This window comes from Colobus angolensis, unplaced genomic scaffold (assembly GCF_000951035.1).
Source record: "Colobus angolensis palliatus isolate OR3802 unplaced genomic scaffold, Cang.pa_1.0 Scaffold434, whole genome shotgun sequence".
NCBI classification, from domain to species: Eukaryota; Metazoa; Chordata; class Mammalia; order Primates; family Cercopithecidae; genus Colobus; species Colobus angolensis.
This window is the reverse complement of record NW_012117755.1, coordinates 2,979,139-3,006,393: the sequence shown is the minus strand read 5'-3', so window position 1 is coordinate 3,006,393 and position 27,255 is coordinate 2,979,139. Positions and strand designations below refer to the sequence as shown.

The following is a 27,255-nucleotide window of genomic DNA, read 5'->3' as shown; positions in this document are numbered from 1 at the left end:
TTATGATTATTTTTATATGCGAGATAGATAATACATGCTAGGGATGATGCAAAGATGCATAAGGCACAACTGCTGTCAGAGAGTTTACAGCCTAATTGAGGAGACAAGGGATCTGAAAATTAACAAAATATTTCAAGAGTTACACAAGAAAGAAAACTTGGGGTCTTACCTGGGAAATCATAGAGGCTCTTGCTATTTCTAGGATCTACTTAAAATAAGGTTTAAAAATTAATTATTACTTACATAATTTTAAATATAGACATGTATAACTGTTATATCACTTCCTAGTCCTGACACTGGCCTTTTCTTAGACTTGTGATTTCCTAAAACTTGGGACAACATCTTAAGGAAACATATGTGAGCCCACTCATCCTCCTTTTTTTCCCTCTTGCTCATGGCAAAGATAATTTTTAAACTAAAATAAACACAAATTGTGTAAGTATAACATTTGGATCTCACATCAGACTCACACAAATCCTAGATTCTTATTTAGTACCAATCTTCATTAATGATTGAAAGAATTATAGGGAAGTGCTGGGCACAGATAGAACATTATTTCCCTGGGGAACCTGAAATAATCAGACATGTCTTTCCAAAATATCCCTGTTATTTCCCGTTATGATGTGCTTTGGTTTCATATTAACAGATATGTTTTTAAAAATGTATACAGAAACACTGAAAGGAAATCATTTCAGTCTCAAAAGTTTTCCATGTTATAATTTGTCAATTACAAAAATAGAAAAATGCTCATGTGGCTATGCCCTATTCTCCAGCCAGCCATGACTCATAAATCCAAACATTCCAGGTTTATTTACAATAAGCTATCTAGCCAGGCCAGGTAGAGTCTACTAAAATCATTTTATAGATAGGGACTTTCAGGTACCTTTCCTCTGGTTAACCACTATTAACAAGATTAACAAGAAGGTCTGGGAGGTCATTAACATGTTTATAAAGTGGTCTATTAAGGTCATTCATTCCCTTCACATCCCCCAGGGAGTAAGTCACAGACCTGCTGTTAATACCCTTTATTCTCTTTCTTTTCCTTTACTTCATCTTCTTTCTCCCTCTCTCTCCACATATATATATAAAATATTTGTGTGTATGTATAGGTATGTATGTGTACATATAGATATATGAGTAAAATGTACACAAATTATTTTTAATTGGATGTATAAAGATATTTCCAACCTTGAACTTTTGCTGTGCCTGCTCAGCCCCTCCTGCTCCATCTAGGGTTCATTCTTACCTATTACTTGACTTTTTTTTGGTAGGAAAGTTCTTGTAATATTGATATAAGTAAGAGTGAGAAAAAACAATTAATCTAGCCTTTACTTGATACAGCACTTGTATTTACATATTAACACAGGGTGCCTACATTTTTCGGATAGAGATTTTTCTCTTCTCCTTCTCCTTCTTCTTCTTTTTTTTTTTTTTTTTTCCTAGAGACAGAGTCTTGCTGTGTTGCCCAAGTTGGAGTGCAGTGGCACAAACATGGTTCCCTATAGCCTCAACTTTCGGACCCCTGGGATCAAGCAATCCTCCTGCCTCAGCATCCCATGCACCTGGGACCAAAAGCACATGCCACCATGCCAAACATTTTTTTTTTTTTTTTTTTTGTAGAGACAAGGTATCATTTTGTTGCTCGGGCTGACTTCAAACTCCTGGACTCAAGAGTTCCTTCTGCTTTGACCTCCCAAAGTGCTGGGATTACATGCTTGAGACACTGTGTCTGGCTATATTCAGACAGAGATTTTTCTTAATCTTCAGAAAACATAAGCCATTATTTATCTTCAAAACCATATTAATTGCCCAGATTGGTTTTGTAATTTTGAGTCACTATAAGAGAAAGTAGGAGAAATACTTCTTTTGAACCATGTAGTTATGATGATAAAAAATAAAGAATAAAGAATATCATTCTGCAATAATGAATATCATTTCACAATAAGAATAAAGAATATCATTCTGCAATAAGATGAAATGTTCTGCATATAATACATGGGCAGACTCAGTGCTTAAGGCTTGGGGAAATTGTGACTTATAGCCACAGACCATATATACTTGCCTATTAATGCTAGAACCATAGGCCTCTGGCTTAAGGGAAGGATGAGACTATCTGCTCTGGAAGGGGGGCAGTGGTGTCAAATTCAAGGACATGCACAAATGTTGCAAAGGCTCCTGCAGAGCACTTCTTGTCCATCTAAACTGACCATGCCCTACCTTTCAAAAAGACTTACAATTGAGGTTATGAAGAGAAACACATTCTATGACATTTATTAAGTATGGTCTTGGCCATAGGAAGCCCTGATGGAGGTGATGGAATGTGACTTAGAAATCCTTTGCTTTTCTGCTCCATTGGTCTATATGTCTGTTTTGGTACCAGTACCATGCTGTTTTGGTTACATGTAGCTTTGTAGTATAGTTTGAATTCAGGTAGTGGATGCCTCTAGCTTTGTTCTTTTTGCTTAGAATTGTCTTGGCTATACAGGGTCTTCTTTGATTCCATATGAAATTTAAAATAGTTTTTTTTTTTCTGATTCTGTGAAGAAGGTCCATGGTAGTTTGATGGGAATAGCATGGAATCTATAAATTACTTTTGGCAGTATAACCATTTTCACTATATTGATTCTTCCTGTCCATGAAAGACCTCAGAAATAACACCACACATCTACAAACATCTGATCTTTGACAAACCTGAGAAAAATAAGCAATGGGGAAAGGATCTTCTATTCAGTAAATGGTGCTGGGAAAACTGTCTAACCATGTGCAGAAAACAGACACTGGACCGCTGCCTTACAACTTATACAAAAATTAACTCAAGATGGATTAAAGACTTAAATGTAAAACCCCAAATCCTAAAAACCCTAGAAGAAAACCTAGGCAATACCATTCAGGACATAGTCATGGGCAAAGACTTCATGACAAAAACGCCAAAAGCAACTGCAACAAAAGACAAAATTAACAAATGGAATCTAATTAAACTAAAGAGCTTCTGCACAGCAAAAGAAACTATCATCAAAGTGAACAGGCAATCTACAGAATGGGGAAAAAAAATGTTCAATCTACCCATCTGACAAAGGTCTAATATCCAGAATTTACAAGGAACTTAAACATATTCACAAGAAAAAGACAAACAACCCTATCAAAAAGTGAGCAAGGGATATGAACAGACACTCCTCAAAAGAAGACATTTACATGGCCAACAAACATATGAAAAAAAGCTCAACATCACTGATCATCAGAGAAATGCAAATGAAAACCACAATGAGATGCCATCTCACACCAGTCAGAATGGCGATTATTAAAAAGTCAGGAAACAATAGATGCTGGTGAGGCTGTGGAGAAATAGAAACACTTTTGCACTGTTGGTGGGAATGTAAATTAGTTCAACCATTGTGGAAGACAGTATGGCAATTCCTCAAGGATCTAGAACCAGAAATACCATTTGGCCCAGCAATTTCATTACTGGGTATACACCCAAAGGACTATAAATCATTCTACTACAAAGACACATGCATACATATGTTTATTGTAGCACTATTTACAATAGCAAAGACAAGGAACCAACCCAAATGCCCATCAATGATAGATTGGATCAAGAAAATGTGGTACATATAAACCATGGAATACTATACAACCGTAAAAAGGAATGAGATCATGTCCTTTGCAGGGACATAAAACTGGAAGCTATCATCCTCAGCAAACTAACACAGGAACAGAAAACCAAACACTGCACGTTCTCACTCACAAGTGGGAGTTGAACATTAAGAACACATGGACACAGAGAGGGGAACAATGCACACCAGGGCCTGTTGGGGTTTGGGGGTTGAAGGGAGGGAACATAGAGGATGGGTCATTAGGTGCAGCAGACCACCATGGCACACATATACCTAGGTAACAGACTTGCACATTCTGCACATGTATCCTAGGTTTTTTTGGTGTGTGTGTGTGTTTTTTTTTAGAAGAAAAAAAGAAAAAAGAAGAGGGTAGATCTCATTTTAATTGATTTAGACCAGAATAAAACATTTTAAAAATCTAAAAAAAAAAAAAGAAAGAAAATAAATACTTTGCTTTCTCAGCCTGCAGGGAGAGAGAAGAGTGCTTACATCAAGACTGGCCAAGTTTTTGTTTCATTTTGTTTTTTGTTCCCCTTTATTGCCCAAAGCAGGAAAGAGTAACTTAGGTCTCTGCAACTTGATAGGGCAGATATGCCAAGGAAAACCCACCTAACAGTTCAGGGAAGGACTAATAGAGTAGTTTTGGTGATGCCCAAGATGGCAGCCTCGCAGTGGTGGATTGGCCACATTTGGTTATACAAATGGCCAGTTTTCAACCAAAAATATTAGAAAGTTGAAACAGCTAGAAGCAATAGCTGAGATGATGATGATGATTTTATTTGATTTATTTATTTTTATTTGTATAAATTTATGAGGTACAAGCGCAGTTTTGTTACAGGGATATGTTACATAGTGGTGAACCTGGGCTTTTCGTGTATCCATCACCAAAGTAATGCACCTTGTACCCATTAAGTAATGTCTCATCATCCACCTGTCTCCCAGCATACTGCCCTTCTGAATCTTCAATGTCTACCCTTCTGATCATGATGATTTTAAGTATCAATTCTCCCCCCTCCCTTTTATTAGAATGACTTGGGTAAGCCTCCAACTTTTTTGAATCTCAGATGTTTCTTCTCTCTTTTTAACATACATACATACATACATACATTTATTTATTTATTTTGAGATGGGGTCTCACTCTATCACCCAGGCTGGAGTGCAGTGGTGTGATCTCAGCTCACTGCAACCTCTGCCTCCCTGGTTCAAGGGATTCCCCGTCCCAGCCTCCTGAGTAGCTGGGACCACAGGTGCGTGCCACCACATTCAGCTAACGTTTTGTATTTTTGGTAGAGACGGGGTTTCGCCATGTTGCCCAGGCTGGTATTGAACTGCTGAGCTCAAGTGATCCACCCGCCTTGGCCTCCCAAAGTGCTGGGATTATAGGCATGAGCCACCATGCCCGGCTGATAGCAACTTGTTCTTTATTTTATAATAATTGGAGTTGTTATAAGGATTAAATGGGAAGATACAGATGAAACACTTAGTCTGTCATTTAGCACATAGTAGGCACACCTTAAACTTTGCTTTTCTTCCTGTCTAGTAGATTAAATGGACTTAACTATGAGATGTACTGTTTACAGAAAACTCATGAACAAGAAATAGTGACCAAACCAAAAGGAAAGAAAACAACTAAACAATTCCTTCTAAAGCAAAAAAGAAGCAAGTTAAAAATTACACATTGCACTGACCATCTGACATGCAATGGCTTTGGGGACCAAGATGGATGTGGATAAGCTGAGAAAGAAAAACAGAAAAAAGCAGTTGAAAGTTTCAGGAAGAGTAGCGAGGCTTCTCAGTTTCATCCCCCCAGGAGTTAATGATATCACAGAAAACGTGATCATTTGCCGAATGCCGACAGTGAGCTAAGTCTCATCTAGGACCTGCTCTTAGAAGCTTTCCAGAGTCAATATCCAGAGATACTGTTTTTCTATCTTGTACAACGGTTTAAAAAATTTGCAACGTGACAGCACTGATTTATACAATGCACTCACAGTCTTTTTCTTTAAAAAAGAATACACACACACACACACAGAGAGAGAGAGAGAGAGAGAGAGAGAGAGAGAGAGAGAGAGAGAGAGTGTGTGTTAACGTGTTAACATTTTTCCTGAAAAAAGTATTTAATGCCCTCTCCCTACCTCCTACTCCCCCACCCTATCCCCTGGAATGAAGGAAGGGAAGACTGAATGGAATTTGGAGTTTTCCCACTGAGAAAGGGGCATTTTCTGCAACCAGGTCAGTGTTCAAAGGACTAATGCTCTAAGGAAATTATCCAAAGAGGAGAGAGGCAGTTCAGGGTTATTAAGTTATTTTAAAACATTGCCTGGGCTGTTGCTGCTGACCTTTGTGAAGGGAACAGGATGCTGCTTCCCAGGGGAACAGAATAAGAAGCAATTAGAGAAGCCTAGGAGAGGCTCGGGAATGTTTGGGAATTCACACATACCCCAAATTACGTGGGAACGCTAGGAATGAAAATAAACTAATTTGATTAGGGACATATTTGGGTTCTAGAAAATATTCTAAAAATGCAGCTCACACTGTATAGCTCTATGAGTGTTTTCTTACAAACCTGAACACTCAGTATCTAATAGAGGTCAATAAGACCTCAATCCAGTTTCAGTGGAGAGAAGGAGAGCCAGTTAACATTTAAGTAATATTCCTTGTGTGTCACAAAGTAGAATGGGTGTCACGTTAAGCAAGTGGCTTAAATGAACAGAGTTGGGATATGATACAGCTGTTTCAAATGCAGATTTATTTGATGCGACTACTGGTTTTTTTTTCTAACACATGATTATGTAAGAAAGTGCATGTTTAAGAAAGTTAGAAAAAGAAAATGGGGGAAATAGCTGAAATAATTTACTCTTCTTCTTTTGGATAAACCAACTTGAATATGTTCTATGATCATTCTCACATTTCCAAAAGTGTCATGAATGAGGCAGGGAATGCTATACCATGTGTATTATAATAGAGGATTATTTTGCCTATACACACATTAAATTTTAGCTGCCACATGTGTAGGTGTATGTATATATGTTACCACCTTTCCACATTCCATATGCCATATAGAATGTTACAACATTTTTCTGCAAAATAAAAATGTATCATTGATGACATTCTGTTAAGACTCAGTGGCTACTATATCCTGGCCCAAAAAGTAGGTCCTATCCACAATGCTCTGTGAAAAACAGTAGCTGATCAATTTAAAGCTCTATTGACCACTAGAAAACCAGAAGAAGCCTCAGGAATGATATTGAGGAAAAACAGACTCCAGTTCTACTGAAACAAAGCTAGAGCTGACAGTGGTCCCAGGCATTATCTAGTTCAACCTTCTCATTGAGGTTGAGCTAAGTTATACTCGTTATCATATTGTTATATCCAGAACTCAGGTTTTGGTATGAACCATTCATACATCCATGCTAAGGACTGTCTCTTAGGCACCAAACTGTAGGAGCTATAAAGAAACTCTATCAAATACTCAGCATGCTTTCTAACACTAAAGTTCATGTCTAGAGGGCATGAGAGATGGATTTGAGTGGTAAATCTAAATTGACACACAAATACTAGAAGATTTTTTTGAAGGTGAAATGAGTCAGCAAACTGAAAAGCACATAGAATTACTGACATATGTTCATGAATTCATTCAAATATTTACTGAGTACCTGTTATCTGTGAGGCACAATGCTAGAAAAAAAGAGATAACAACACCTATCCTCCTGGAGTCTGTTATTTCAGTCAAGGTGATACAAATCAGCTTATGAAACTACAAAAAAGGATGTGAGGGTTTTTTTCATGAACCTATGAGACACAGATGATATCAACATCTACATCTTCCAACAAGATCCACAAAACCAAAGGCCAGACTCAGTACTCTGCACAACACTATGGCACCCCTTTCAGTCTCTCTCAGTTAATATCTTAACCTGAATTGTTTTCATGATGATATCATCAATTATGTATTACCAACAATTCCTTCATTGTGGTTCCATAGCTTAATGAGACTCAGGTAGTGTGACCTTTGAAACCATCAAATGGCAGAGGAGAAAACACAGCAGAGAAGATTGACCTCTGGGTTATCTTTGTGTACTAAAGCCTTTTGAAAAGTCAGAGCATCAGGCTTTTGGCAGTGATTTCAAAAATTTAATTACCCCGAGATATTCACCAGCATCCTCAAAGACTGACAGGTCAAATTAGACAGCTGATTCTCTGTTGCTTCCACTTCTCATCATCAATAGTGCTAAATAGTTAAGTAAAACATTTAATATTATTTGTCCTTTCTATCCTGATAAGATTGATGGTGCAATAAGAATCCTCAAGGGCGATATGAAGATTCATTTTCACTTCTGTGGAAAACGATCACAAACAATTTCTATTTCAAAGTCAACATTCACAAAATCAGAAAATGTTAGTACTGGAAATGACCTGTGATATCATGTCATTCTGCTTCCTTAAATGATAGAGGGAGAAACTGAGGCCCACAGAAAATAAACAATTTCCCATTGGTCAAGTATTAATAGCTAGGTGACAGTAAAGCTGGAACTAGAATTCAAGTCTTATGATGCCTAGTCTATTTAAAATTTCCCCTATTTAACGTTGTCTTAGGTGCTAAAAGGTATATTTTGAAGAAAAATATACACAAGAAGGATCTTGCCAGAAACAGCACGAAATTATATACTACATGATGTGTTCATATTGTATGAAAGATTATGACAAAATTCAACCGATTTTCAAACCCAATGTCAGAAGACTTGTATCATTCTTAGAAGAGTGAGGTGTCTGGAATAAGAAATCAGGAAATGTTTTCTACGTTGATATTATACTCCAATTTCTTTATAATAAGAACCCATCTCATTGGCAGAAGACGTGTCTACTGCAAACCAGCCAACACAGGGATATTTAACATGTTGATTGCTGTTAAGGCTAAGATGTAGTTAGGCACTGCTCCCTCTGTATATAAATACAGGTACTGAAATAGCAATCAATATTTTGAAAGAACAAATCAACCAACCAAAACTTGAATTGGAGCAATGCCTGGCACCAACAGGAGCTAGAGCAAGAATGAGAGCAAGATATGCTTTAAGCACGGAACATATTTGGAATCTGAAAAAATTGCCATGAAAGTAGTAATAGAGGCAATATAGTAGGGGGCAGGGGAAGATGGTGTCAAGATTCAGATGCTACCGGAGTTAGGGAAACACTGGTACTAAAAACCAGAGCAAGAGCCATGAGTTCAAACCAGAATGTAGACCAACAGGATACAGAAAGCCACAAATACCAAAAGGTAAATCTAGACAGATGGCCACAGTTCCATGCAGAGAGTCAAATACTCATACTAATAGAGCTGTAGGAATGGTAGGCCATAAGAAGACAGGACAGTCAGAACCCAAATCAGCAATTTTGTCAGCACACACAGCAACAGTAATAAAAAAGGTTGACTGAAGCAACTGTTAACTTCATCCAGTAAGGTTTTATATCGCGTTTTGCTAAGCAGGAAGCAGCAGAAAGTTGTGAGCAACTCAGATGCAATAAATGGTTGTGGAAACGTGCCTGAGATTGAGAGTGAAGAGAAGGGTCGATCAAGGTCATCAGGCAACATATACAGCAACGTATATACAATATTCAAAATTACCAGCAGGAAAAGATAAACACTCCTTTGGACATGAGTTGCTTCTTGAGCATTGCATGTAAAAAACAAAAGCTGAACAGTTAGCAAGTTCCCAAGAACCTCATCTTTCACTCTTCTGTGAAGGGCTTCAGAGATATTTCAAAAGGGAACCTGATGAAATGCATTACTGCTGATTGAGTCAGCAGGTTTACTCCTGAGTTTCATTAGTGAATTCTTCCCAATATTTAGCAACCACAGCGTCTTTGAAGGAGGAAAGGACCAGCTTGTCTAAAATTCAAATCCTTCCTAAGGGACAGCAGGCAGAAATATAAGATCAAACACTTCAGCTGGTATTACAGAAAAGTAGCAGAAAACTAACCTCTGGCTATAACTAATATATGTAGGAGAGGTTATGACCTCAATTGATCTCTCCATTTCTGCACCAATGGGAGACAGCAAATAACATTTACTTTCTTCATGAGTGAGTGGAAACTAGAGACGATGCTAAAAAATTTCATAACCAATATTTGAGCCAGTCTAGTCACGACATCCCAAAGAAGATATAACAGAGCTGGAAAAGATCCAGGGAAAAACAACTAAGATAATCAAGGGGAAAGCTTATCTTTCAGTCAAGGACAGACTAAAAGACTGAAAAGGATTAGAATTTCTCAGACTGGGAAGATGAAAATGAAAAGCATTAGTGGGGGGATGTGAGGCTAAAGTCGACTCTGGACAAAAATAAATGTCTTTGCTGAATTTCAAAGAATTTAATTGAGGCCATTCCTTGAGGTCAAAGGATGCAGATTCAAGAGAAATTGAAATGCCTATATTTATATAGAAGTCAGTACATTTATGGAACATATTATTATTAAGACAAAACTGAAGTGGGGAATAGGAAAAGCTTGACACCATTGGATAAACTCACTGGAGTTGATTTACAATGCATTATTAAGACGTGGTCATGATGTACCTGAATTTTTTAGGCAAAATGCACTAGGTTACCTGACAAAACAACCGTTGGTATCTTCGTCTAGGACAGAGTTCTGGGCTAGTTGCCCTGTTGGTCTGACCCAGTGTGGTATTTCTTATGCTTTTATTATGACATCTATGCTGGAACATCCTGCATGCATGTTTGGGATTCCTAAATTCTTTTGACAGTCCAGAACACAGACGAATAACTTTCTAACTCATTAAGAAAGCAAGAGAGCCCCAGCTCTTGGCTCTGTTTGGTTTACCCATATGGGAGCATGCAACATAAAAAGGTGAAAGAAATCCTAACAGAATGCAGCAGCTGGTTAAAGGCTATTCTATTGAAATTTTCATGAGTTTGACAGTAGGCCAAAAAACTACAAAATGGCAGAGAGTAGAAAAGGCAGTTGTAACAGGTTGAACATTGTTGGTGATTATTTTTTCAGTGGCAATGAAAGCTGTAATCAAATAACCTGAAAGAGATGCTGGCAGGAATAAGGGAGCCCCAAGGGAGAGGGAATATGAAAACTGTAACAATGATGTATGCTGTGGACAAATAAACTAGACAAACATGTAGTTTGAAGTATCAAAATCAAGGTTCTTAGCATCATATGCAAAGCTGATGTCAGGATGCAGGCATAAACACTGCCTGATTTGCAAACTAGAGCAAAAGATGTTAATGACTTAAAATCTCAAGAATGAGCGCACAATTCAACAACCAAAAGGAACTGTGCTATTGGTATAGAAACCTCTTGTTATGTGGGCGATCCCTTTATCCCAGCATTGAAAAGAAAAAGTTATAAAGCATTGAAAACATAGCCAGAGAAGACACCTGGTTTTGCAGCTGGGCATCTGTGGTAAAAACTCTTGACTGGAAGTCAAGACAAAAAAGATAAGAAAGAGGAAAAACGAGGACTGGTTGAAGCATTGTCACTGTAAACTTATTTTTGTTCTTTTTAGACCAATATGGCATCTCAGATTATGAATGGCATTAAGCTGCGCATAAAGTCCACCGAATCTTGTACCTCAAATTAATTTGCTTTCAATAGAAAATTTTAGATAATAGTAATGGCTAATAAGACACAAGTGCCATTAATCATCTGCTTACTGACAATGTTCATTTTATAAACATGTGTTTTCCCCATAGTACAGTTTAACATTTTACACTTATATTTGAGAAATTATATCATCCCTAATTTCAAACATTTATAATTGTAGAAAGAATTGCTCTCCATAAGGTTTCAGAGATATTTTTGAGAAATTACGTAATTTCCTCATTCCAAGGAACTGATTATTTCAGAGGCTTTCAAGGTCTCCATACTCACCTTTCTGCAGATTTGTCCTACCTATTTTTCTCTCTCTCTTATCATGAGCCAGGAAGTATAATAGTCCTAAATTATATACCAAGATTTGAGTTCTTTAAAGAGGTGTGGTGAAATTGGAGTGGGTTGACAGGGCATATCTAAAGCTAATTAAACAGTGGAAAAATAAAATTCCTATTTTTTAAAGTAAGAATTTGCATTATATTCATTAAAATAATGAATCTTAAAAATAAAGATATTATTGAACAAAAGCTGAGATCTTAGGTTTTTAAGTTTGGACAGGACAACTGAATGAGTCATACTCATTAAGTCTTAGAGATAAAAAGGATCTTAGATATCATCTAGTCCAACTCTTTATTTTATGAATTAGAAATCAAGGTTTGGCTGGGCACGGTGGCTCAAGCCTGTAATCCCAGCACTTTGGGAGGCCGAGGCGGGTGGATCACCTGAGGTCAGGAGTTCGAGACCAGCCTGACCAATATGGTGAAACCTCGTCTCTACTAAAAATACAAAAATTAGCCAGGGATGGTGGCAGGTGCCTGTAGTCCCAGCTACTCAGGAGCTAAGATGGGAGAATTGCTTGAACCCAGGAGGCAGGGGTTGCAGTGAGCCGAGGTCGGGTTATTGCACTCCAGCCTGGGAAACAGAGTAAAACTCCATCTCAAAAAAAAAAAAAAGAAACCAAGATTTTTATAGGTTAAGTGACTTGCCTAAAGCCATACAATCACCTAATGACAGAGCCTCTAAGACTAGACTGGAGGACTAACATAATAAGAAGTTTTCTTTTTCACAGATCTGTGCCCTTATCAATACCATCAACATGGTCTTTAGGTACATGAAGGAGCATTGAACAAATCGGATATGTAGCTGCTCTCTAATTCCACTGAGAAACAGCAAGAGACTAATACACAGAAGGGAATTACAGCTTTTCCGGAATTTGTCTCTTTTTTATTTCCGTTCCCCCACAGAAATGTACTGGGATCTCTAGTAGAAGTAACATCAGGAAGAAGAAGATGAATATATGGGGAAAGGACAATGGGATCGGGGAGACCCTAGGAATCCATGTGAGACCTCTAGTGAGCCCCAAACAAGTAGTCATTTGGAGAATAATAGCTTAAAGGTGTCTTGATTTCTCCAGTGATCCTAAAACCTCATCTATGAAAGGAGAAAAAGAGTCTTTATTTCAGTTCATAAAGGAATTGGATACAAGTGAGAGCTTTATGAATTGGTTGAAGAAGTAGCAGGTTTCAAACATGTTAGTCAGAAATAAAAATTTGTGAGGACAAAGACACTGATGTAGAAAATCACTGTCTAGAGTTTGAAGAAAATTGTTCCATAAAATATACAGTGGATGTAAGGTAATACAGTGCATGTCTACATCAATATATTATTTAATAAAGCATGTGATTTAAATAGGTATTTAAAATGTATAATTTTGAGTGACTAAATTAATGAATTAAATATAACAAAAATAATAAAATTAAATTCAGAAAATAAAAAAACTTAAAAGCAGAATCAAAGCATACTAAAAAAGAATTTTCAAGTTAAGAGATACCTCATCTGGAAAAATGTAATAAGACAAATGGTAAACCATTTCCTAAAGTATGTATCTCTCCTGAAAGAGTCAAAAGACTACCTTCACTCCCATTTTTCTGAGTTAACAAAATAGAGACATAAAATCAAATTTCTTGAGGACTATAGTAATGAAGATCTAGGACTGCTGTTACTGCTTTAGAACTGAATTAAGAAGAATTGATGGGCAGTGAAAGAATAAAAACAGATTCAATAAAAGATGGCAGGTGGAAAAAAATGGGAAAACATATAATATTTTTAGTCAGACTCATGGCAGAAGCGAGTTCAAAGACTTCAGTTGGTATTGAAGACTATTTTATGAACCCAGTAAATTGTAATTGTTGCTGAGGTTTCCAACTCAAAGTGAAATTTAAGTAAGACTCTACTGCACAATGGATGAGAGACTGTGAAGGTATCACAATCACTCAATATCCTCTCCTCTCTCTTCCATGTTGACCCAATGTATTGTCACTTATATTTCATGCAAAACACTACAGAAGGTGCTTCCAAGTACCCATATTCTTTTGACTGGCACAAATGTTTCCAGAAAACAGTATCATTCTGTTGTTGTTACGTGACAAATACTGAGTGTCATGTATCAAGAATGAACAAGTAAGCCCTACAAGTCGAGGACTGCTGCTTTCTGCCTTTTCAAAACATGAAGTATTCATTCACCCAAAACAGTTGTGTACATATAACTGTGGAAATCTTCTATCTTTGACTGAAGAAGAAATGTGAGAAATCCCCTAAATAAATGAAATTGTTCTTGCAAAGATTGACTCCCAGTATCAATAAAATTATCTGGAGCTTTTTGTTCTATTGCGAAAAATCCGCCCCCTCTGTCACAAAACACACCATATATCCTGCATTAAATAAACTTTTCTTAAAAGTGGTTCCCCATTGCATCAGCAAATTTACAATGGTAATTTTAGAATAAGTTTTTTATCCAAGCTTCCTCAGGAAGAAAAAAAAAATAGGTATTGTAGGCCAGGCTAGTGTCACATTTTAAAAATAAACTCACTTGTGAATATACAGATTAGTCACAATAAATGCTCCTTTAAAAATGTGATACTTCCAACTTACTTGATATAGTAGGGCACTTTGTTTGGCGAGATGGCTCTCTCCCAGGGACCCTGGACAGACGCTGGAAAGGAGGGAGGAAAAAAAGAAAGGCAAGGAGGTCAAATTCATCGCAAACAGGAAAGACAACATTAATCTCCAGAATTACAATTTTACACTGATATTGGTCTGTTTGCTCAGCTGCCCATGAAGACAGGACGGATTAACCTGCTGTTCTGAAATTTCTGTCCTAATCTAAGTGAAATTGAACTCATTCAGGCACAAAGATAAATGCAAAGGAAAAAAAAAATCCCACAAACCTTTCCACTGCTAAACCTACAGAACAGATAAGAAACTGAATGAGTAGACTGATGGGGTGTCTTGTATGTGTCTCCCTTGAGTGCTTTTTTTTTATAATACTTCCTGTTGCTGGTTCTCAATATTTTTTACTATTTGATTGACTGGATTTTATTATTTCAGTAGCTGAAATATCCCTGTGTGATATATTTACATTCTAAGTTATTGAAGCTAAAGTAATATGCTTATCCCTCTGATATGCTTGTTTTTATCTTTATTGGTTTAAAGAGAATCCAAATTCACTTACCAAATAGATTCTTAATTTGGGGCCTCAAAATGTCAGCTGACCAGTGTGATCTTATTAGAAAAGGTGACCAAAAGAGGGAATGGCTACTGATATCAGAGTATAATAAGAAGACTTTGGTTATGAGTGATGAATCCTCTAGGTGAAATTTCGTTTCACATACTAGGAATTTGTTTTATTATGATTTCACTGTGTATTGGTCAAACGAATGATCTTTGCAGTGTGTGTGTTTTTTTTTTTCAGACTTAAGTTGTAGGATTTCTTCCCTAAAGCTGAACCTCTACAAATATATTTTATATACTGTTTGATCTGATTTTTTTTTCTTTCTTTAAGACAAAATAATCTTGTTGAGGAGACACTATAACATTTCCTCAACAACATAATCTTCCTCCTGAATATAGTTTTAAGACACTGGAGCTTTAAGAAACACAGACTATTATCAGAAACAGAAATAAAAGCAGCATTCTTATTAACATCTAGCAATTTTATGTGTCTATACTTTTTTCCCTGAATTTTCATTCTGCTAATAATTTGAAGCACAGCTGATGCTGACCATTATTTCCTCTTATGAAAAACTCCCTTTTAAATTAGTCTCACAGTACATTCACTCCGCAGTGTATTGAGATGTAAGAAAACGTCAAAGCTAATATATCCTTGACTACACTGTATAATATGAAAGAACAGCTTCTAATAAAAGTTAACTTCACCTACTGCCAGACAATTTAAGGGTAATGAAACTCCAGCTTCTTTGTTTTATATAGAATAATAGAGGGATCAAATCACACAACCTTTAACCAGACATGCTGTTTTGTACCTTGGAAATATGTCATTTAAATGATATAGGAAACGGATTTGTATTTGGCTGCTAATTATGCTTTTTCATTTTGGCAGATGGAAATTTTTAATATGGAGAAAAAAGACATTTAGCTGCTGTTTCGAAGTAGTCCCCGACTTCCAGTTTCTCTCTGTCCTTCTTTCTCTGTTCCTTTCTTTTCCCTTCCTCCTGCCTTCCCTGCTTCCCTTTCCATCTTTGCCTTTTTCATTGTCTTCCCAACTCTCCTCTTGTCCTTTTTTCTTCTGTAGGAGAAACAACAAGTTCACAGAGTAAATAAGTTCTGATTTAAAATCATGGGCTAAGGCCAGGCATGGTGGCTTACACCTGTAATCCCAACACTTTGGGAGGCTGAGGCAGGCAGATCACCTGAGGTCAGGAGTTCGAGACCAGCCTGGCCAACATGACAAAACCCCATCTCTACTAAAAATACAAAAAAAATAATAATAATAATAAAAGCTGGGCATGGTGGCAGGCGTCTGTAATCTCAGCTACTCAGGAGACTGAAGCAGGAAAATCGCTTGAACCCAGGAGGCAAAGGATGCAGTGAGCTGAGATCGCACCACTGCACTCCAGCCTGGGTGACAAGAGTGAAACTCCATCTGAAGAACAAACAAACAAACAAAACGTGGGCTAGACTTCCTGACCTATCTGGTCAAAGTCTGTTGTTGTGGAAGTATTAAAAAGCTAGCCCTCTATAGCAGGAAACATGATGGAGAGTCAGAAATTATAGCTCCTGGCTGCTCAGTGTACCTTCTTCTTAAAATACCAGCATCATAAAAGGAAGAAGAGAACTCCAGAGAGCTCTTGGTCCAGCCGTCACTAGCTGTGAATGCCAAGCCTGTGAATACCTAAAATGAGAAAAGAATGGCTATTCTTTCCTTAAAGGTCTCTATGGGCTGAGGCCTCCCAATTTCTCTTATTATACCTTTCCAGGTGTTTTTTTTTTTTTTTTTTTTTTTACACACCCACCAGCAATATATAAGACTTTCAACTGCTCATAATCTCTCTACATTTGTTTTTTTTTTTTTTTTTTTTTAAATCATTCTAGTGGTCCAGAAATTCTTTCTAATTTGGAGGATGCTAGACCATCCTCTGACAGCAGAAGTATCACTTTGGATTTCCTACACTATTCTTAGGCGTCTCTCAGAAAGAAGTGTGCTGGAGAGGGCTGCTGGCTGCCTGGCCTGGCTTAGGGGATTTCGGCCTGAAAGAAACAACTTCCAAGCAGCGAGAGACAGAGGAAAATTGGTGTTGCCTGGCTGAGTTAATGGGAAGACCTACGTAGGGTATCTAGAATTGACTTTATATGTTTACATTAAAAGGGGAAAAATTCCAATTAAATGTCAGAGAAGTTATCAGAATATGCTTGAGCTAAATAGCTGAAAATATTTTAAAAGAATTTTTAAAATATTATAAATTCTAGATCAATATGAAATTTCAAGCTTTTGTAATTGCAGTTCTTAAGTGTTCATTTATTTTCCTTAAAAAAGCCTTTGGTCTTACATGTAGCCATCAAATAGGTCCAATGGTGAGATTCAGTATATTTTTTTTCCTGAAAGATGTTTTTCCCCTTTGATTCACAGTTTATAAATTCACCTAAGAAACTGCTTTGCAGTCATTGTTTGAAACCCTACAATTTTATACTCAAAAATGTACTTGACATGATAAAAAAAAAAGGAAAATAACAACAGCCTCCCCTCATTCCTTCCCTGCTCTATCATAACCACATACACACACACTGGAACTACTTGCTTTAGAAATAACACACAATTGGATGATAGTTCTATGGAGTTGGGTTCAGTGCTCCTTCTCAAGAGATTCTTAAGGGTTGTTGGCAATTTCATTTGGGGCTGCCAGATGATTCTGGTCTTTCATCTGTTCAAAAGTTGATCAAATATGTGGTAGTGCTCATAAGTGTGCCACAGAATTTTTTCATTTCTTGTAGCAGTACTGACACCAACAACAGCTGTTTCTTATCTCAGTGTACCAGTGGAAGCTTGTCATTCTTCATAAAGCTAGCTACGTAATAGACACACACATCTTTTATGCCTGATGGGTCAATTTTTAGTAGCTCATCAAAAGCAAATTTATCGGCAAATAGTTTTTATATGACACCGGGTTGTCCTTTGGTATTTTCTTATACAGATGTGTCTATAACCACCACGTGTAATTCCAGGGCAGCTTTGTGATTCAGATTCTTGAATGTACAAATCATCCATTATCATACAGCACCAGAATCATGGGGTATTGTCCACTGAGTTTAAATAGCAAACTACACATGCATTTATTTATTGCAAAACCAACCTCTGAATTTCCTTTTGTGTTACAGATACAGTATGTTATTAAGAGCAAGAAAGGGTAGCAATTCTACCTTCAAATGCTTTTCCTTCCTTGAGGTGACAGGATTCAATATTGTGCCCAAGGTAGTTTTGAAAATCACAAGCACAGGCCACATTATTTAGGGGAAGTTCTTATTTCAACCATTTGTAAACGCATGATGAACAGAATGTGCCAAGCGATGCACCCTGGTGTTAAGTCATATTTTAATCGGCACAGGGGCCTGACCAGAAAATTAACAAGAATGCTAATGTTATTTTAAGACATGCCAAAAGAGCACTTTCTGGAATTCCAACCCAAACACATTCATTAATCTCTCTACTTTTCTCATATTTGGTGGATCTGGAGTTCAGTAACATAGGTGGGTCAAAAAAGTGGGGGCAGTTTAGATAAATAACCAATATAGCAATCACTGGAGGTAAAATAGAAAACTCACCCCTGTGGTTGAACAAAAGGCATTAGGGAGGATCTACTAGCCACTGGCACTTAGCTCCTCAGAAGTACTCAAATTCTGGTAATGGTCTTATGGATACATTCCATATTGATGCAATGAGCAATGCCTCTGAATCTTTTCCCCACTATCTCTGTACCCCAAACCCTAGGAATCTTTTTAGACATTTTTTTTCTAGTCGTCTCATCCCTCATAAAAATTTAATACTACAGATGTACTGTATGTCTGTTTATGGACTATGTGTATCTGTGCTTCACACATAAAAATAGTAAGTTTTTTCATTATTCAGGAAACAATTTTCACCTCCTTGGGAGCAATATCATGCTCATTAAGAATGCTTGATCTAGAGGAAGCGAGGGGGAAGGTGGGAGGAAAAAGGAACAAGGAGTTATTGAAAACAACTCGTGTACCTGAAACATGACCTAAACTAGCTCATTTCAAACTCATAATGACCTGTGAGGTAGGTATTGTCATTTTTACTTTGCAGATGTTGAAGTACCACATTAGATCACATGAGATCAAATGAGCTAGTAAGGTCATAAATTAGATCCTAATTTTGGTTTATTACTCAAGATGAAATCAGATGGATGATCCAGGAAATAAAGGAGAAAACAAATATATTGTATTTCTACTATGTGCCTTGCACTGTATGTTATCTGATGTAATTCTCTCAAGCACCTTGTGAGATCATGCTATTCCATTATTACAGATGAAGAAACCAAGGCTCAGAAACGTTCAGTAAACTAATCCAGGTCATGCAGCTAGTAGAGAGGGCAACCAGGATTACAACCAAGTCTGCTTAGTCTTCGAACTTCACTCTATTTTATCATGTGTGGTACATAACTGATAATAAATATTTTGCCAAAAAGCCAAGTAAATACATAAATCTTAAAAAGGATTATTATAGCATCTAGTCCAAGTTTGCTACATTATGTCTGATATCTACATTTACTCTCTACATCATTTCCACCAAATGATTTTCCAGGAGCTGCTTGAACAACTTCATTGCCTTCACATTATGGAGGAGCTTTTTTGAATTTTCCATAGCTTTAGTGACGATTAGAAACAGCTTCCTTTTATTCTGGTCAAAAACTGCCTCCCTGTCATCTGTAATCTCCACCATAGCTCCTGTTTTAAATGTACCAAATAAATTATCTGATCAGTTTCAGAGACGCTAATTTCAAAAGAGCTAAGATGAGGCTTATTTTCACCTGATGAAGACAAAAACAGAGTCCCAGTTCCCAATGAAAAAAAAGGTAACTAACATCATTTAACTCATTATGTAACATTTCGTTACTGAACACCTTATTTGTGTTACCCATTGTGCAAAGTTCTGGCACTGTTGTAGTAAGTAAGACAGACACAGTTCCTGCTACTTTGCTCTTAATTTTAGTCTCTGAGGATATCTTTCTTTCTTTTTTTTTTTTTTTTTTTTTTGAGACGGAGTCTCACTCTGTCGCCCAGGCTGGAGTGCAGTGGCTGGATCTCAGCTCACTGCAAGCTCCGCCTCCCGGGTTCACGCCATTCTCCTGCCTCAGCCTCCGGTGTAGCTGGGACTACAGGCGCCAGCCACCTCGCCCGGCTAGTTTTTTGTATTTTTTTAGTAGAGACGGGGTTTCACCGTGTTAGCCAGGATGGTCTCGATCTCCTGACCTCGTGATCCGCCCGTCTCGGCCTCCCAAAGTGCTGGGATTACAGGCTTGAGCCACCGCGCCCAGCCGAGGATATCTTTCAATGAGCACATCTGCCATTCCAGCATTAAAATCAATAAAGTGGTATTTACTGAACACACATTATGTGCTCAGCTCCATGCTAGGTATTTGCAGGCAAGGGTGGGTTGGGGAAAGAAGTCCAAACATGTCCCTCACCCTTAAGGGCCTTATTATTCAAATGGGATCAGGTTTCACAAGAACATATATTATAATGGGACTGTATCAGTCAGGGTCCTGGCAGGAAACAGATGGCACAATCAAGTTGGGTAAAGCTGAGGAGACTTCAGTAGATGGGCTGTTCACAAAGGTGTTTGCAGAGAGTAGGGAGATCACAAGCGATAATATTTTTAAAAGGGAGCCATTGAGCATGTGCATAGGGTAAAGAGGATCTTTGGTCATGTGACAGGATCTTTGGTCAAGGGAAGTAGGTAGGGAGGGAGTCGGGAATAAGCATTCCAACGTCATTCTCCATTTCCCACCATCTCCCACCATGGTACTCCAGTGGCTGAGCCCAGCCTGAAGCCAGGAGGGCTGGGGATTCCATTCATGCAGCCCACACAGGTCAACCTCACAAGGCCCAGGGCAAGGCAGGGAAGCGTGGAGAGTGGACGTAGAGGGACAAAGTGTAGATACTTTCTCATGCTGCTGTTATAGCAATAGACTCATAGCTGTCTTCGGGTTCTCCCTAGCTTCTCAGCTAATCCAGTGTAGCACTAATAGATTAACTTCTCCAAAGTACTATTTGGAGCCCATTGCTTTTACTCAAAAATCTTCCATATTTCATAAACTAATTTTAAACCACTCATATATATAAGCTAATAAACTAAATTTAGAATTCCTTCCTTTGGTATTCAAGGCCCTTTCCATCCTGACTCCCCCTCACTTTTTTATCCCAGTCCTTCCTTACGTGACCTTAATGGTTTTATTTCTCCTTCCTTTCAGACCCTTTGTGCTCAGTGACAGAGACAGGCTGCCTGTATTATACGGAGTCTCCTTCTTCTTTAGTAACAGAATTTCTAACTGTTGGATGCAGCAATGTTCCCAAGGACTATGCATGTCAACTGAGGGTATTTGTGTGAGGCTTCTGGGAAAGTTCTTTAAAGGTAACTGACCAAATGGAGAGGCAGCTTTTGCCCTTTTCCCATTCCTCTTCCTGCCTGGAACACAGACGTGATGATGGGCAGAGCTATAGTAACCAGGAGAATGGAAGCCATCTAGTTGCAGTCCCCCAGAAGTAGATGAGACAAGAAGGTGAGTGGGGCTGGGCTCAGTGGCTCACGCCTGTAATCCCAGCACTTTGGGAGGCAGAGGTGGGCGGATCACTTGAGGTCAGGAATTCAAAACCAGCCTGGCCAACATGGCAAAAACCCGTCTCTACTAAAAATACAAAAATTAGCCGAGCATGGTGGTGCGTGCCTGTAGTCCCAGCTACTTGGGAGGCTGAGGCTGGAGAATCGCTTAAATCTGGCAGGCTGAGGTTGCAGTGAGCCAAGATTACACCATTGCACTCCAGCCTGGGTGACAGAGTGAGACTCATCTCAAAAAAAAAAAAAAAAAAAAGAGAAGGTGAGTGTAAGTAGTTTCAGTGGCAATTCAAGGAAGCACTGGTAGAGGAGTTGGGAAGTAAGGCAGAAAGGTAAGAAAGCCGATAAAGGACGCATTGCTGCTGGGGTCACCTGGGGCTCGGAGCAGCTGGGCACTTCAGTGCAGAGCACACTTCAAAATTATCTCACTCAAGGGATGAGGGGACTGGGTTATTTATCCACCATTGCTTGAGGGCTGCTCCTGGAGTATGGAGGGGGTAGTCATTAAATAACTGGCATTTCTGGCCTGCTCCTTGTGCCGATAAGCAGGCCCCAGTGGCCAGCAAAGGCCTAAAGTCAGAGTTGCAGGTGTTTGTAGATGGAAGTCTAGGCTTGGTGTTTGTGGGCATGGTGAATGCCAGAGGGCATCTGGGCAGGGCTCTGACAACTTATGCTACAGAAGCCATACACTAAGAGAGTGGTTGAGAAGAAAGGTATGATAAGTTTGATTTCCTGATGAAAATGAGTCACCATTCCAGCTTATCTATGATTTTCTATACAAGAAACATTAAACCCCTCCCTTGTTTAAGCCATTGTTTAGTTTAATTAGGTGCAGCCAAGCCTGCTTCTAATCGAAATATCCCAACCCCATTTTCACTAGCAAACCATATGACTAATCACATGATTCTTGGTTCAGCTTGGACACCATCCCTTACATCATACCTTTCATTCTTCCTGTCACTAGGCTGGAGTGCAGTGGTTGGATCTCAGCTCACTGCAATCTCCGCCTCCCGGGTTCAAGTGATTCCCCTGCCTCGGCCTCCTGAGAAGCTGGGACTACAGGTGTGTGCCACCACACCCAGGTAATTTTTATATTTTCAGTAGAGATGGGGTTTCACCATGTTGGCCAGGATGGTCTTGATCTCTTGACCTAGTGATCCACCTGCCTCGGCCTCCCAAAGTACTGGGATTACTGGCGTGAGCCACAGTGCCTGGCCCTTCTTTAATTTTTTAAAATGTTTTCTTTAATTTTCAATAATATTTCTTTCTCTTTTTGACTACAAAAACAATATCATAGGTGTAGAAAATCACTCAGAAGAAAATTCAAATTCCCTGTAACCCTCTGTATTCCCACCAATCACCTATAACTTGTTAATGTTTTCATATACGTTATTTCACATACACACATATTTACTTTGTGAGATTCAGATCATATTGTAGACAAAGGTTTTTACACTGCCTTTTTCTCTCGAAATATATTATGGGAAATATAATGTGAACAATTTTTCTACATGCTCATATATTCTTCTGTAATTGACTTATTTAAAAATGTATATGTGGTAAAAATCACTTTTGTGGATATAGTTCTGATTTTTAACACATGTACAGATTCATGTGATGACCACCACAATCAGGAGACAAAACAGTTCCCTCACCCCCAAAATTTCCTCATGGTATCCTTTTGTAGTCAACTCCTCCTCCAGCCCCAACACCTGGCAACTACTGACGTGTTCTCTGCTCATATAGTTTTGTCTTTTCCAGAATGTCATATAAATACAGTATGTAACCTTTTGAGACTGGTTTATTTCACTCAGCTTAATACATAATCCATATTGCTGTATCAACAATTTGTTTCTTTTCACTGCTAAGTAGTATGCCATTATATGGGTGTACTACAGCTTATTTATCCATTCAACTGTTTAAGGACATTTAGGCTGCTTTTAGCATTTGGTAATCATGAATAAAGCTGGTATCAACATATGTGTACAGGTGTTTGCATCAGCGTAAGTTTTCATTTCTCTAAGGTGAATGCTTAAGAGTGGGCTTGTTGGGTTACAACAGATTTCTCATTGCTAAAAAATTCCCCCTTATGGGTCGGGCGCGGTGGCTCAAGCCTGTAATCCCAGCACTTTGGGAGGCCAAGATGGGCGGATCACGAGGTCAGGAGATCGAGACCATCCTGGCTAACACGGTGAAACCCCGTCTCTACTAAAAATACAAAAAAAAAAAAAAACTAGCCGGGCGAGGTGGCTGGCGCCTGTAGTCCCAGCTACTCCGGAGGCTGAGGCAGGAGAATGGCGTAAACCCGGGAGGCGGAGCTTGCAGTGAGCTGAGATCCGGCCACTGCACTCCAGCCCGGGCGACAGAGCAAGACTCCGTCTCAAAAAAAAAAAAAAAAAAAAATTCCCACTTATGGATATACCATGATTTATTGAAGAAATTCCCTCTTTGGGAACATATAAGTTGTTTCCAGTTTTTCACTGTTATAAGTAGGGCCACAGTGAACATCTTTGTAGATAAATCTTTGCACATATTTTGGTTAATTTTTTAAAGCAAACTTCCTAGAAGCATATTTACTTGATTAAAGGCTATGAACGTTTTAAAAACATTTTACATAAATTACACTTACGGTATCAGAAGCCTCTCTTTATTGATATAAGTGTAAAGAGAAAAATCAATTTTCTGCAGGTCAATAGCATTTAGTTGGCAAAATTCTCAAGGCAAGTTAGATATACTGCTTGATACAGTAGATTATTTGGGAACATTCCTCTCACACTCTCCTCTTCCCCTGATAGACTGTAAAACTCAGAGTTTAGAAAGGCACTCAGGATGTCGGCTTTCTATTTCAAAGCCCAAGCCAGCATCTTGAGAGGCAGCTGGATAAAGCAGAAACACGTCCAGAGTACAGATTCAGAAGAACTAGATTTGAGTCCTGACTCCCCTATCACTTCATGATCTTAAACTAGTCTTTTTTCCTGCCTAAGCCTTATTTTCCTTATATTCCAAATGGGAATAATGATATCTCCCTCACCAAAATGTTGTCGAGATAAAATGAGAAAATCAATATGAAATTGCTTTGCAAAATGTTAATCACCACACAAATAATGTTTGTAATCACATAACTATGATGTGTTGTCTGAATGATGGTAATTGTGGAATCAATTCTTTCTCTCTCCCACCTGGGCAGCATTTATCTTTAGCCTTGAATTCACTCCTAACTACTGTTAATGTGTCACATATAGTATACAGTATGGCAGAGAGAAATGCCTTTGAATACCATCTAACTGCCTGGGCTTACGGCACTTCTTTCTACATCTCTGTCTTCCTAGATCAATGGCATCTATACAACAGATCTTTCATTCTTAGCTAGACCATTCATCCACCATTCATCAGCATGAATGATAAACAGATTAGTTTATATTTTATGCAGTGAAAAACAGAGGCCCATAGACTGATTAGCATTTGGCAATCATGAATAAAGCTGGTATCAACATTTGTGTACAGGTGTTTGCATCAGCAGAAGTTTGGTTCTTTTCACTGAAATGCAAGTCAAAGGACAAGACCATAAGGACTAGAATCATAGCAGATGCTATGAGAATGGCTGGACTCTTTAAGGAAGGAAGATTGTACAAAGAGAACTGTATGTATACACCACATTTTCATACAATGGAATATTGTTCAGCGTTAAAGAAAGAAGGTTCGTACCGTTGGTGACAACGTGGATGGGCCTTGCAGACATGCTCAGTGAAATAAGCCAGTCATAGAAGGATAAATGCTATATGACTCCACTCATATGAAGTGTCTGAAATAGTCAACCTTATAGAAGCAGTAAATAGAAAAGTGGTTGCCAGAAGATGCGGCAGGGGAAATGAGAACTTGTTATTCAATGGGTATAAAGTTTCACTTATGCAAGATGAGTAAGTTCTAGAGATCTGCTGTACAACATAGTGTCTATAGTTAACAATACTGAGTTGTGCACTTAAAACTTAAGGGGATTAGGAGGGTCCATCTCGGCCGGGTGCGGTGGCTCACCCCTGTAATCCCAGCACTTTGGGAGGCCAAGGTGGGTGGACCACGAGGTCAAGAGATTGAGACTATCCTGGCTGACATGGTGAAACCCCATCCCTACTAAAAATACAAAAATTAGCTGGGCGTGGTGGTGCGCACCTGTAGTCCCAGCTATTCGGGAGGCTGAGGCAGGAGAATCGCTTGAACCTGGGACATGGAGGTTGCAGTGAGCCGAGATTGTGCCACTGCACTCCAGCCCGGCGACAGAGCAAGACTCCGTCTCAAAAAAAAAAAAGAGGGTCCATCTCATGTTGTGTTCTTTCCATGCACAGATACACACAAAAGCAAAGGGACATAAAACTTTTGTAGGTAATGGATATGTTAATTATCTTTAGTTTGATTGTGGCAATAGTATCTTGGGTGTATACATATGTCCAAACTTACCAAATTACATATATTAAATATGCATGTTTTTGCATATCAATTATACCCCAAGAAAGCTATAAAAGTACAAAAAAAAAAAAAGATGGGTCCAGTGGAGGAAAACAAGAGGGAATGTACCCTGGCATATGCCCCTAATGGTGGTGGCAATGGAATTGCTGTCAAAGAAAAATAATACAGAAACTGGAATAAAGTGGAGTGAAACATAAGAACAGCCTAGCTGGTGAGGTATAAACAATTCTTGAGCCTGACGGACTAAGGGTGTAGAAGAGGAAGATGTATTTGATCCCATGATCACTGGTGACCTTAAAAGAGCAATTTCACACTAGTGATCACAGAGGCTGAAGGAGGGAGCAGACAGAGGGCAAGCAAGCATTTGAGAAGTTGTGTATAAAAAGAGGAAAATGTAAATGGAAAGGGGCAACATCCAATTGTCATCCCTCTCTTGTGCTCTGTAACTCAGCCTATTCAGTTCACTTCATTACTGAATTTGCTTAGGGTTTCTTTATAATGTTAAATTACATGCAAAATGTATTTCTACCTTTTTCATTTCCTAAAGTCATAATCAAGATTATAATACAGCATTTAAGCTCTCATGTAGTTATTAGTGTTGAATATATATGTATGTATGTGTAATTTTTCCCATTCCAACTTTTTTCTGTATGATTTCTATTTTCTTTTGATGTGATGCATATAGTTCCTATAGCAAGAGTAAGTTTTCTGTCATTTAAATGAAAGGCCAAGTTAAATTTAACACTTTTCAAAACGTTAAATTAAAACAAGGATAGTGCTTTGTACGTCTATATCGTATATCAAAAGTAAATATTCAATGAAAACTTTAAGATCACTTACTAAACTTTCAAAGATGGGCAGATTTTCCATAAAGATTTCAACAGCAGAGACAGATGGGCTACATTCCAGAGAGGAAGGTCACAAGAGTGATGAATGAGACCTCGAATGTCTGCCATAGCTGTGAAAATCTTTATGGCTAACTAAAATTCCTCACGAATAACAACCTGTAAATATTATATGAGCTGTCAGACAGATAACACTGAGCTCTGAGACCACTGCACACGGTGAACAGAATACCACACCATGGGATTTGTCAGTAGATTGCCAAGTCATTTAGAGTATCAGGCTCACATTTGATCTGGGAAGTCAAGAGTTCATACTAAAATTCTCGGCAAGTTGACTGAGTTGCAGAGATAAAACTATATCTAATATCCAGTGTTGCTGGCTGCACAGTCCCACAAAGTCTAATAGCCAAAGTTGGGTGGCATTACTCACAGAAAAAAAAAAAAAAGCTTATTCAAACTGACTTGAAGAAAACTTCAAAAACCTCATGATGATTATTAGAAGAGTAAGAAAGCAATCAAACCTCCCAGGGTTAGATATAGGAAGATAGGTACCTGCATAAATAGAACCAAGAAT

General features: G+C 38.4%; 1 protein-coding gene across 1 annotated transcript in view; it reads right to left on the bottom strand.

Annotated features, from left to right (window-relative positions):
- DMD (dystrophin) overlaps positions 1 to 27,255 on the bottom strand; it is a 2,170,472-nt gene that overhangs the window by 196,117 nt on the left and 1,947,100 nt on the right. Inside the window, exon 62 of the mRNA XM_011957103.1 lies at positions 14,160 to 14,220. Within this exon, the coding sequence (XP_011812493.1) occupies positions 14,160 to 14,220 (61 nt within the window). The remainder of the gene's footprint in view (positions 1 to 14,159; positions 14,221 to 27,255) is intronic.